This window comes from Zingiber officinale, chromosome 6B (genome assembly GCF_018446385.1).
Source record: "Zingiber officinale cultivar Zhangliang chromosome 6B, Zo_v1.1, whole genome shotgun sequence".
NCBI lineage: Eukaryota > Viridiplantae > Streptophyta > Magnoliopsida > Zingiberales > Zingiberaceae > Zingiber > Zingiber officinale.
In genome coordinates this window covers 137,371,910-137,384,203 of record NC_055996.1, presented here as the reverse complement: position 1 = coordinate 137,384,203, position 12,294 = coordinate 137,371,910, and the positions used below count along the sequence as shown (strand labels likewise).

The 12,294-nt window shown below is 38.8% G+C and overlaps 1 protein-coding gene across 1 annotated transcript; it reads left to right on the top strand.

The window, feature by feature from the left end:
* The first annotated feature begins 8,438 nt into the window (after positions 1-8,438).
* Positions 8,439-10,656, top strand: LOC121989843 (zinc transporter 2-like). Its single transcript, XM_042544138.1, has 4 exons — positions 8,439-9,019; positions 9,294-9,355; positions 9,589-9,721; positions 10,137-10,656. Exons 1-4 carry the CDS (start codon positions 8,557-8,559, stop codon positions 10,526-10,528), a joined length of 1,050 nt encoding a protein of 349 aa, XP_042400072.1. The 5' UTR covers positions 8,439-8,556; the 3' UTR covers positions 10,529-10,656.
* The last annotated feature ends 1,638 nt before the right edge of the window (positions 10,657-12,294 follow it).

Genomic DNA, 12,294 nt, shown 5'->3' with positions numbered 1-12,294 from the left:
CCACTTTCCTTGTATTTATACATAAAGGTCGAGACGCTCAATTTTACCTGAAGCCCCCACCACGTCGTGAACCGATCAACACAATGCGATAGGAATCCGACGGTTGTTATCAGTCGACGTCAACTGTCCGTATTCAATGAGCCGTCGGTGGCGAAACCGAGAAGCTAGCTAGCTTGCTCGCTCGAAGATTAATAAACAATTGCAGGTGATGCATGGGACCGACCGCAAGGAGAACATTCTCCGGCGGATGACGGGCTCCTCCTCGGATGCTGCTCATCTGGCCGTCGGAAATGCCGGTGGGGAGGGAGGTCCGATCCTATTCTATGCGCCTTGGTAAGCGAGAGGATAAGACACCGGCCGGGGCCGGACATAATGTATCTTTGACCACCGTGCGTGGGACGTCGACGCGACGTGGCGGGGAGACAGCTAAAAAGATTGGGATTTAACGTGAGCTCGATGGCTGTGATTAATGAATCGGCTTTACGTGAGTCTCATAATTCCTCATTAATTCAAAGAACACTAGTGCATGTATGGATCGATCATAGCTATATATTAAAGAACTCGAACCTAAATCAATCTGAGCGGTATAACATAAACGTCTGTATGGTTGTTGGAATTAGAGGCGAAGGGAGTTTAAGGCGAGGCGGCGTGGAAATGAGCAGAGGAGATCTAGAACAAGTGGCGGTGGAGATTGCAGTAGTGCGCGACGGAGAAGTTGCAGGGCGCTGCGCCACAGCATGCAGAAAGAAGCGTATGCAACGTGTTTGACGAAATGCGTGACCGGGTATTGTTTATCTCAAATAGGAGAGATAGCTACAAATTATAACTTGCATGAAGATGAAGCGGGAAAAAAAAACATTGAATTTCGTGAATAAAGGAGCTAATTTATTTTTCTGCAACTTTTTTTTTCATTTTGCAAAATTGTTTTCATCTAAAATTAAGGAATTACAGGGACCCATCAAATTCTAGCCATGCAATATTGCACACTATTTCCTCGGCACGACGTTGACTAGTCAAGTTGACTGACTGGCTGTTTAATGGCTGTGGAAATATCGCTCCGTCATTATCAAATCATTTTCATGGATTTTCATGTTATTACAATCTAAAATATATAATAATAAGTTGATTTCCTTGCACGCCGTTCGTGATTATTCTAATTTCTAAGTTTCCAGTGTATCAGAAAAGGGTTTGAGTGCCGCCAACGATCCAGTGTTAAATTAGTCACCGTCAATTAATTAAACAAACTACCCAATTCTCAACAAATCGATAAATACCAATTTATTTTGTATTGTTTTACTTATCCGTTTGTCACGCTTCCTTGCCGGTGAACGATCTCAAATCATCCGTTGGAATTTTTGATCGTCCATCATAAGCACTTTTTAATTTATTTTGATAGACTAATTGAGTTTATAGTTTACTTTCGGAATTATGGTGCAATGATAGGGAAATGATTTTTTTTCTCGGGGAAAAATAACTCCTTGCATCCTTTAACCATTTCACAGTTGATTATAAGTTGATCATGTAATTTATCTTTTTCACATGACTTGGAATATATTGTGACAGGCTTCTGGAATAAGCATAATCATCTTTTACTAAAAAAATAATTTCTTTTAAAAAAAAAAAATAGTTGGCATCAATGACCTTGCTTTTACTAACTAATTTTAGAGATGACCAACTTAATCCCATAAAAAAAATTTATTAGCCATCTGGATAAATCAAAAATTATTTACGGTTGATGACACATTAACTTAGGGTTTTTAGGTGATCCGCTGATTAATTTTTGTTAAACATTATATAGTTAGGTATAGAGTTACGATGACTAAGAAAAAAACCATGCTTGGTAGAATTAAAAATTTATCATTGCCCATAAAAAATTATCGCTTAAAGTTGAATGAGATAAATTACTAAACCACATAACTAAAGTTTCTAAATATCAAAATCACATGTCTAAATTTAAAAATTATTAAATCATGTATCAAATTCCATTTTTACCCCTTTGAATCGATTGTATTAATATAACAATCAATTCATACACAATTCGTTAGATATACTTGATCGATTGATATATTATAGTAGTCAATTAATCAAAAAATTATTACCCTTAATATAAGATATAAAATAATATTTAAGAGCATGAATATAATCAGAAAAATTAAATAAATACATATAACTTAATTCTTTGTCATGAGCTCGTCTATCAATTAATTTTATATTTTGAACATGAATTTAATTTTATAAACATATTCATATTTAAAAAATTACTGCTCTTAATATATTATTTCAAATTGATATTTGAGAGCATGTATATAATCAGGAAAATTAGATTAATTATAGAATATAGTTTCATATTATTCCGAGCTCTCTAAACCCATCAATTTGTTTTAGTTTAAATTGATTGATGGACTTATAAAATTTAAAATGACATAGAACCAGGTTCCATGCATTCGTATATTTTCCTGATTATATTTATATATTTAAATATTATTTTGATATACTATATTTAGAATATTGATTTTTTTCAATTTGTTTCTGATTAAGTTAAATTCTGCCCATCCATTGCATAAATGCATAATCATTTACAATCTATCATGAATAATAAGAGGGGCAAAATGGATATTAGACACCTGATTTTGATAAATTTTGAGATGTGATTTGGATATTCCCAAACTTGCTAGCTGAAATGATAAGACGAACAATTTTAACTATCATGGAAAATATTATATCTCAGTACTCCAATTTATGTGTATCCCATTTTACTCTCCGTCTTCCTCTAACGTTTTTTACTCGGTCTGTTTACGAAGAGGTGATAGAAGGATAAGTAAAGTGAAGATGATATTTACTGAGACACTCCGGAGATAGAGAGAGGAGGGGTAAATAGCTCACTTTGCTTTGACGACGATCTTCTTTTGTAGCGCAATAGACTTGAAGTAATGCTAATGCCTTGATTTACTTAGTGATCCGGCCCGAAAGTAGAGAAAATGACAAGCTGGAGATGTAGCTTAAAGGTTACGAAGTGAAAACTCCATGCAGTCCTGTAATACAGAAGCATCAGTGCTAGGCAGGGAAGGGGTTCCCGGTATTGACTCTCCGATGTTTAAGTTAGTTTCCGGCGATGTAGAAAGTAGCAAGAATGCGGTAGCGAAGAAAGTGCAAAATTATGAAGTTGTGCATACCTCTGCTTATAGATGGGAACCCTCCTTTTATAGTGCTATCGTAGTGTCTTTGCATGCATCTCAAAGCGTGCACACATTTCCCCAAGTTTCCTATGAAAAGACAAGCCAAAAAGTGTCTCTGACACATTTCGTTAAGTGAGCATGCATATCTATGATATGACAAGCTGGAAACTTTCAAAATACCATTTGCTTGCGAGATATGCTCAATCTGATAGTGGCACAAACCTCCAAAAGATACGATGAGATACTTAGGTGGGTCCCGCAGTAGGCCGATCAGCGTTTGCTTGGTCGGGGCACTTGGCTCGACCGTGCCCCTCAAATCTACTGGCTCGTCTCCTTCCTTATTTTCCGAATGTCATTGGTTACCTTCGTCCAACCAGCCGTGTAGCCCAGTCGGCAAGACAAGCTTGTTGTGGATTGTCGTTTACCTCGTGACTCTGTCTACCGTTACTGGGCGAGCTGTTTGGCACCCTTGCCTGGTCGATCAAGCTCCTCGCTCGTTCGCTCATCCTGTCGTAAGGCTCGGACAGCCGCCCGAGGCCTTTGACCATTTTTTACCTTGCCCTCCACGGCAGTCGATCCTCTTTGCTTTGACCTACCTTTAGTGGGACTCCTCTTCATCACCGCATCATTTGGTATCCATCTTAAGCATGGTGACTAATCCAAGGATCCAACCCTCTATCATACATCAACTATGAAAGAGCTCATTCTCGGAAAGAATCTAGAGGCGGAGAAGCTGTTGGTTGCTACTCGGAAAACCTATAGGTTCCACTGTACAAAAATTTTGTACAAAGGTCTGAACCTTTTCCTAGCTACCATGTGTTCTTTTAAATTAAATTTTGGATCGCCTGCGGAACTTAACACGTTTGATCCAAAACTTAATCTATTTGTTCTTTTAGGTTTTGACTTGGATCTCCTGCGGAACTTAACACGTTCGACCCAAGTCTCCTTAAGTTATTAATTCCATTAAATATTAATTTCCATAAAAGGTTCCCAGTACTGACGTGGCGAGGCACATGGCCTTCTTGGATATGGGAGCAACCACCACCGACTAGACAAAACCTTTAATAGAAAGCTAATATTTAATTTCCTAAAATAACTTTAGGTTAACCAAAGAGAACAATCAAATCACAAGGAAAAGAAAGAAACAAAAGAACACAACTTCGAAAAACCATATTCGAAACACTAGAACGTAAGCCTCTTGTATTTGGTATTATTTCCATAAATAACTAGCATGATGCGGAAATAGAAATTACTAGTTATACCTTGTAGAAAAACCTCTTGATATTCTACCGTATTCCTCTTCTTATCCCGGACGTCGTGTGGGCGACGATCTTCCGAGACGAGAACCACCACGCACCTTCTTCTTCTCCAAGCAAGGTTCGGCCACAAGAAGAACCACCTCCAAGGAAGAAGAACTTGATCACCACCAATACTCCAAGGGATCTTCAAGATGAGGCTTCCTCCTTTTCTTCTTCTCCTTCCTAGGTCCGGCCACCAACAAGAGCTCCAAGAGATGTATGGTTCGGCCACCAAAAGAGAAGAAGGGAGAAAGGCTAGGGCCGGCCACAAGAAGAAGAAAAGAGGGAGAGAAAAATAGAATAGATTCGTTAGCTTTGAAGCCTCCTCTACCCCCTCTTTTATAATCCTTGGTCTTGGCAAATAAGGAAAATTTAATAAAAACTTCCTTAATTCTTTTGCCATGAAAAGGAAAAAATTATTTAATTAAAAATAATTTTTCTTCTCCAATTTATTTGGCCGGCCACACCATAGAATTTCCAAGCAAATAAAATTTTTAAACACCAATTAAAACTTCCTTATTTGCTTCCGGAAATTTATAAAAATTTCTCAATAATTTTTATCCCTTCATGATTGGTTTATAAAAAGGAAATTTAATAAATTAAAATCTTTCTTTTAAACATGTGGATAAAAAGAAAGTTATCTCTAAAAATTAAAATCTCTTTTAATCTACAAATAAGGAAAGATATCAAATCTTTTCTTAATCTCTTGTAGAAACTTATAAAAGAGAATATTTAATTTTAAACTTTCTTTTAAATTATGAACATGATTAAAAAGGAAAGTTTTCTTAAAATTTAAAATCCTCCTTTAATCAACAAATAAGGAAAGATTTCAAATTTTAAACTCTCTTTTAAACATGTAGATGATTTACAAATAAGGAAAGTTTTCACCAAAAATTAAAACCATCCTTTTAAACTACAAATAAGGAAAGAGATTAATCTCTTCTCTTAATCTTTTGTAGAAAGTTATAAAAGGAAATTTTTAATTTTTAAACTCTCTTTTAAAATCATGATATCCACATAAGAAATAATTTTAATAAAAATCCTTTTTAATATTCTAGTGGTCGGCCACCTAAGCTTGGGACCCAAGCTTTGGCCGGCCACCAACTTAACTCATCCACTTGGTCTTGGCCGGCCCTAGCTTGGGTTCCAAGCTAGCTTGGCCGGCCCCATTGGATGGGTAAGAAGGTGGGTATGCGGTGGGTATAAATCTCTATATACTATAGGCTACGATAGGGACCGAGAGGAGGAATTGGTTTTGGTCTCCCGATAAAATTAAGCATCCCGTGTTCGCCCCGAACACACAACTTAATTTTATCAATAATAATTCATTCTACTAGAGAACTATTATTGAACTACCGCACCAATCCCAAATTACATTTTGGGCTCCTTCTTATTATGAGTGTGTTAGTCTCCCTGTGTTTAAGATATCAAATGTCCACTAATTAAGTGAGTTACTGACAACTCATTTAATTAATATCTAAGTCCAAGAGTAGTACCACTCAACCTTATCGTCATGTCGGACTAAGTCCACCTGCAGGGTTTAACATGACAATCCTTATGAGCTCCTCTTGGGGACATTATCAACCTAGTATCTCTAGGACACAGTTTCCTTCTATAATCAACAACACACACTATAAGTGATACCATTTCCCAACTTATCGGGTTTATTGATTTATCGAACTAAATCTCACCCATTGATAAATTAAAGAAATAAATATCAAACATATGTGCTTGTTATTATATTAGGATTAAGAGCACACACTTCCATAATAACTGAGGTCTTTGTTTCTTTATAAAGTCAGTATAAAAGAAACGACCTCTAATGGTCCTACTCAATACACTCTGAGTGTACTAGTGTAATTATATAGTCAAGATAAACTAATACATAATTACACTACGACCTTCCAATGGTTTGTCCCTTTCCATTTTAGTCGTGAGCTACTGTTTATAATTTATAAGGAAACTGATAACATGATCTTCTGTGTGTGACACCACACACCATGTTATCTACAATATAAATTAATTGAACAACTACATTTATCATAAATGTAGACATTTGACCAATGTGATTCTTATTTCTAGATAAATGTTTATACCAAAAGCTAGGCTTTTAGTATACACTCTAACAGAAGCCTCATACAAGCTCGCACACAAAAATACAAGAAAAAGAATAAGAAAAAACTAATACAATATGAAATCTTACAAGATTCATAACAAATAAAACCCTAGCTTCTTACTTCTTGCTTGTAGACATCTCTTGATGAACTTGGAAGTGCCGCAACACTTCACTCTAAAACTCCAAAAACTGGTGTGAAGTCGTGTGAAACTTTGAGCAATAACATTGTTGAAACAGTGCACGCGTCAACCCTTTTCTACGATCATTCGAGCGCCTTAATCGATTAAGAATCTCCTTAATTGCTTACCACGTTAGCAACCTGCTTCAAGCGGTTATTTTTTTAAACTTAATCGATTACTTTAATCGATTAAGCCTTCCTAATCGATTAGCCTGGTCGATTAGAAAGCTTTCAGTTCACGTGAGAACAGTCCGTAAGCGATTGCTCTAATCAGTTAAGATGTGCCTAATCGATTAGCCTGATTGATTAGGCACCTCTCCATGCACTCGCGAAAACTGGCTTAATCAATTACTTTAATCGATTAAGCATGTCGTAATCGATTACTGCCTGCTGAATCACTTATCCTAAATGATTCAGCAACCCTAACTCCTAAACTCGAGTCCTAGGGTTTCTTGCCTAACATCCAGTGAACTGTGACTTGTTTAGGACTCCTCCTTGCTTAGCATCCGACCAACCTTTACCTGTTGGGACTTCTTCACCAAGTGTCGGGTCAATCCTTTGACCCACTTGGACTTACCGCCTCATATCAAGTGTCTAGTCAACCTTAACCCACTTGGACTTCTAATTACCAGGTATCCGGTCAACCTTTCAACCACCTGAATTTTTAACTGTCCGACTTCACTCGCCAGGACTTCCTCGCCGCCTAGTTTCACTCACTAGGGCTTTTCACTTGCCTTCACTCACCATAATTTTCCATTTACCTAGCTTCACTCACTAGGACTTTTACTTAACTTCACTCACCATAATTTTTCAACTAGTTGACTTCACTCATCAGGACTTTCCATCACCTAGTCTCATTCACTAGGATTTTTACCTGCCTTCACTCATTAGAATTTTCATTTACTTAGCTTCACTTACTAGTATTTTTCACCTGACTTTACTCATGAGGATTTTCCATCTGCTAACTTTACTCACTAGGACTTTCCATCTGATTTTACTCACCAAGATTTTCTAACTGCCTACTTCACTCACTAAGACTTTCCATCTGTTTAGCTTCACTCATCAAGACTTTCCATATGTCTAGCTCCACTCACCGAGACTTTCAAGTGTCCGGTCAACATTGACCCACTTGGATTTTCTTCTTCTGACAACCTTCATGTTGGTCTTGCCCTTGCCTAACCTCTAGTTAGGGTTTCTCAGTCAAGTATCCGGTCAACCGTGACCTACTTGACTTTTCTTCACATCAAACTAATCAAACCTTGACCAGAGAAGAATTTCTCTAACAATCTCTCCAAACGGACAATTATACCTGTAATCATCATATATTGTCAAATATCAAGACTCAAATTTGAACCAACTTAACTTAGTTAAACTGATCAATCTTGATCGAAGAGATATTGGACCAATAATATTTACCCTTATTTGAGAATGAAGTGAGGGAAAGAGGGGAGAGGATGGAGGGGAAATTTTTATCCTCCATTACCCTTCAAATGAATTATTTTCTTACTCTAAATCGGAGGATAAGAAAATCATCCTCCCTTTCCATGAACCTCTCATTATCCATTATTCCCTTCCCTTTCCATGAGCCTCCCATTATCCCATTCAAACATAGGGTTATAGTACAACTTTTTCTTCGTTGATGTAGTACGTCTACATGTCTCTCTCGTACTACATCGACACAAGGCCCATTTTCACTCATCCCTAAGTCGCCATGAGCCAGAGCAGAGCTCTATTTTAGAAGAAAAAAAAAAAAATCTCAAACCCACCCTCCGCGGCACCTCCTCAGCCATGGCTCAATCTCGACATCTCCTCGCCCTTCTCCTCCTCCTCTCCCTCTCCACCTCCATCCTCGCCCACGGCGGCGGCAGCGACGACGCCGATGCCGACGCGGACGAACCTGGCGCCGGCCATCCCGACCTCCGCTCCAAGTCGCTCATACTCACCAAGATCTGGTGCCTCATCGCCATCTTCTTCGCGACCTTCTTCGGAGGTGTGTCCCCTTACTTCCTCAAGTGGAACGAGGCCTTCTTGGCCCTGGGAACCCAGTTCGCCGGCGGCGTTTTTTTAGCCACCGCCATGATTCATTTCCTCAGCGACTCGAACGAAACTTTTGGGGATCTGACACACGTTGACTACCCCTTCGCCTTCATGCTCGCCTGCGCCGGCTACGCCTTGACCTTGCTCGCTGATGTCGCCATATCTTTCGTAGTGGCGAGAGGGCAGACCGTGCGAGATGTGGAGAACCAGCAAGGTACCTTGTAAATTTGTTCTCATTTTATCCTCCCCCCTCTTTGATTCCCCGTCCCACTGTTGGATTTCAACTTCTGAAGTCACAAATTGTTGAACAAAAGAGGAATTATTGCTACGCTTTATTGATCAATTTTTTTCCCCTTTGTATTATCTAAGAAATTATTATCAATCTAAATTAACCATTGCTTATGATCAGAAGCTTGCAAAAAAAAACAACTACTATTTTTTATGGAATTCATAATGATTTTTTGGTGGAAACTTTTGACTTGTTACAGGAATTGGTCTTCAGCAGAGTAAGCAAAGCAGCGTCGACGAAGTCTCACAGATTCGACAAGAGGTGAGTTTGCTTGCGGCTGTCTTCATGATTTAAAACACTGTCTTTATCTGGTATTCTGAGAACAGTAGGATCGAATTATCATTTAATCGAACGTGAACCAATCACACAAAATGGCGACAGAATAATATTAAAATTGATCATCAATAAACAGTTATCTACTTCTCAAGGTCAAGGATATCTGCTGTGAGAAGTGACAATATGAACAGTTTGTTGGTTTATATTGCTTCCTGCAGAATGGGCATGGAGCTGGAAATCACTCTGTTCCATCTCTGCTTAGGGATGCAAGTTCACTTGGAGATAGTATACTGTTGATTGTGGCTTTGTGCTTCCACTCTGTTTTTGAAGGAATAGCAATTGGAGTTGCAGGTACAGTTTCTGATTCCATGGCCTTCCTGTTTTGATTTCATTGCTAATTACTGAATCTTTCCTTCTTCTTTTTTTTTTCTAGTTGTTAATGAAATGTGAAATGAATGGAATGTAGCAGAACCATTCACTTATTCTTCGCTTACATATGGTAGGAAAAAAAAATTGAAAACTATTGAGGTGACTGCAGAAAAGTAAACATAAAAGAAACATTCAACTCAGCCAGAAAATTAAACAAGATGGCATCTTTCATATTTTACGCGCAGAATAGTCAACAAAGAAGTATAATAATATCAGAGAATTTTTGAAAAAATCCCCTCAAGTTTAGCTGTTCTTTAAGGGCCCTTGTCTTTTACAATTTGTTAAAATGTCCGTTAGTTTTCTTTAATTTCAACAAGATCTGTTGTTCTGGATGCAGAGACCAAAGGTGACGCATGGCGAGCGCTGTGGACGATCAGCCTGCACAAGGTGTTCGCGGCCATCGCGATGGGCATCGCACTGCTGCGGATGCTGCCCAGCCGCCCCCTTATCTCTTGCGCAGTCTACTCCTTCGCCTTCGCCATCTCCAGCCCCATCGGCATCGCCATTGGCATCATCATCGACGCCACTACGCAGGGCCGCGTCGCAGACTGGATCTACGCCATCTCCATGGGCTTCGCCTGCGGCGTCTTTGTCTACGTCGCCATCAACCACTTGTTCGCCAAGGGGTACAGACCGCGCTCGCCGGTGGCAGTGGACACGCCCTTCGTGCGGTGGCTCGCAGTGGTGCTGGGAATTGGAGTCATCGCGGTCGTCATGATATGGGATTAAGCGAAGATTGATTTAGTCTTATATTCTATATAAAAAGGCAATCCTATTACTCTTTAAGCAAAAGATCAGATACAGATTCCCCGATGTGTAAAACCACTTTGCATACACAATTCTTCATATATTCGTAATTTCTTTTTCCCTTTGTCAGACTAAATAATTGTAGGAAAAAATATATGAATTAGTTAGGTTTGAATTACAATTAATACGCTATAAAACTAAGAATACTATATTATACGTAATGTGTCTAATCTATTAAAATTGGTTAAAATTAATTATAAAGTATATTATTTGGTGTTATAATGCATTTTACATTGGGAATTTTGTTTTTTTTGGCATTTCTTTATTTGCTTTGCTTTTATTTTTTTTTACTACTGTTGTTTAAATGTTCAGAAGTGATGATAATGCGTTTCCTTAATTTTTATTAAAACAGAACATTGTATAGCTCACGCATGCAAGGGATTCACTGCAGAGAGATCTGATCTCACCATTTCAAAATATTTTGCCGAATTCTGAAAGGAGACGATTGGCCCTAATTTTTACGTCTTTGCCAATTCCATCACGTTTTCGTCCAAGTAAACAATGAATTGCTACATCCTTATCCTAAGATCCCCTCCATTTCATTTCGAGCTTAGGTCCCATCATTTATGTGTCTATCTTTAAGAATTTTTCTTGAGATTTTTTTTTAAAATATTATTTTTCATTTTGAGCTTAGATACACTCAAGAAAAACTCTTAGGGCGTGTTTGGTTCAGAACTTCAGGGTTATTATGGATAACTTTGATTATCTGTATATGGTTATCCATGATAATAGTATTTGATTCAAGGTTTTTTTAAATTTCGAAGTTTTTCTCAATTCCTACACGTCATCAAACGTCATCAATTTGGGCATATCACCAGAAATAAGAAAACCTCCATCTGCCTTGGTTTTTGCCGATTCCTGAGGTTAAGCAAAAAATATTCCCAAATTAACCTTTGATCGGAGCGAGCCGAGGTCGTCGATCTGGGCGATCTCGTATCAACAGCGAGAGGCGGTGTTGAGGAGGTGGAGCAGGAGCGGGCGGTGGGAGCTGAGCAGGTGGCGCGAGTGTGTTGACGGCCGGAGGTGGCGAGGCAGTGTTGACGGCCGGAGGTGGCAGCAGGGAGTAGGAGAGGGGGGTGGCGGCAGGCGGCGGGAGCCGGAGCGAGCGGCGGGAGCGTGAGCGACGACGTGAGAGGGAGAACAGGCGGTGCGAGGGGGCGGCGGGAGCATGAGCGGTGGCGTGAGAGGGAGAGCAGGCGGTGCGAGCAAGCATGGCGGCCGGAGGTGGCAGCAGGGGGCGGGCGAGGGGGGTGGCGGCAGGCGGCGGGAGTCGAAGCCGGCGGCGGGAGTCGAAGCCGGCGGCGGGAGCAGGAGTAGGCGCGTGAGCGAGAAAGCATGCGACGCGAGGAAGAGGGAGATAAGAGATTTGTTTTTAACTTTGTTATTTTAATTAAAACCTTATTAAATAAATTGAATAGATTTAATTAAAATCTAATTAAATTATCTAAAAAATTCCTAAAATAATAATAAACAATTAAAATATTATCCAATTTTATTTATATATATTATGATTAATAATAATATTATCATTATTAAACTAAGGATAATATGATAAAATATCATACTTTATTAAACTAAGAATAATATGGTAAAATATCATACTAGGTTATATACTAAAATCTCCAAACAAACAAAGTTTTATTGCATTACCTAAATTAAACCAAACAACATTAGGTTATGTTTCATTC